We start from the raw sequence: 371 nt of genomic DNA on the forward strand, positions 1-371 counted from the left end.
CTCGGCAGCGCGGGCAACCCGGGCCCGCTGCGTCGGCGGCGCGCTGGGCGCAGCCTCGGCACAGCGAGTGGCCGCACGGCAGGGCCGCCGCTTCCCCCGGGGTCTCCAGGCACCCGGCGCAGCCCGACTCCTCCGGCCGCGGCGGTGGCGGCGGCTGCAGCAGTGGTGGCGGCAACACCAGCAGCGCAGTGCCAGAGGCTGCGCCCGGGGCCCCAGTCTTGGCTGCCGCCATCTCGTCACAGCGGCCCCGTCGGCCCCGCCGACTGAGAGCTGCCGCTGCCGCCGCGGAAGAGGCCCGAGTACTCGGACCTGCCGCCGCCATCTTGTTTCCCGTTTGAAGGGAGAGTCCGTTGCGAGGGAGAAGAGTAGAG

At 74.9% G+C, this 371-nt stretch overlaps 1 protein-coding gene across 1 annotated transcript in view; it reads right to left on the minus strand.

Annotated features, from left to right (window-relative positions):
* The window catches only part of RNF169 (ring finger protein 169), an 80,191-nt gene extending 79,820 nt beyond the window's left edge, over positions 1-371 (minus strand). The window contains exon 1 of the mRNA XM_034667599.1: positions 2-371. Coding sequence (XP_034523490.1) covers positions 2-322 — 321 coding nt within the window. The 5' untranslated portion in view covers positions 323-371. The remainder of the gene's footprint in view (position 1) is intronic.

Source organism: Ailuropoda melanoleuca, chromosome 8 (assembly GCF_002007445.2).
Source record: "Ailuropoda melanoleuca isolate Jingjing chromosome 8, ASM200744v2, whole genome shotgun sequence".
NCBI lineage: Eukaryota > Metazoa > Chordata > Mammalia > Carnivora > Ursidae > Ailuropoda > Ailuropoda melanoleuca.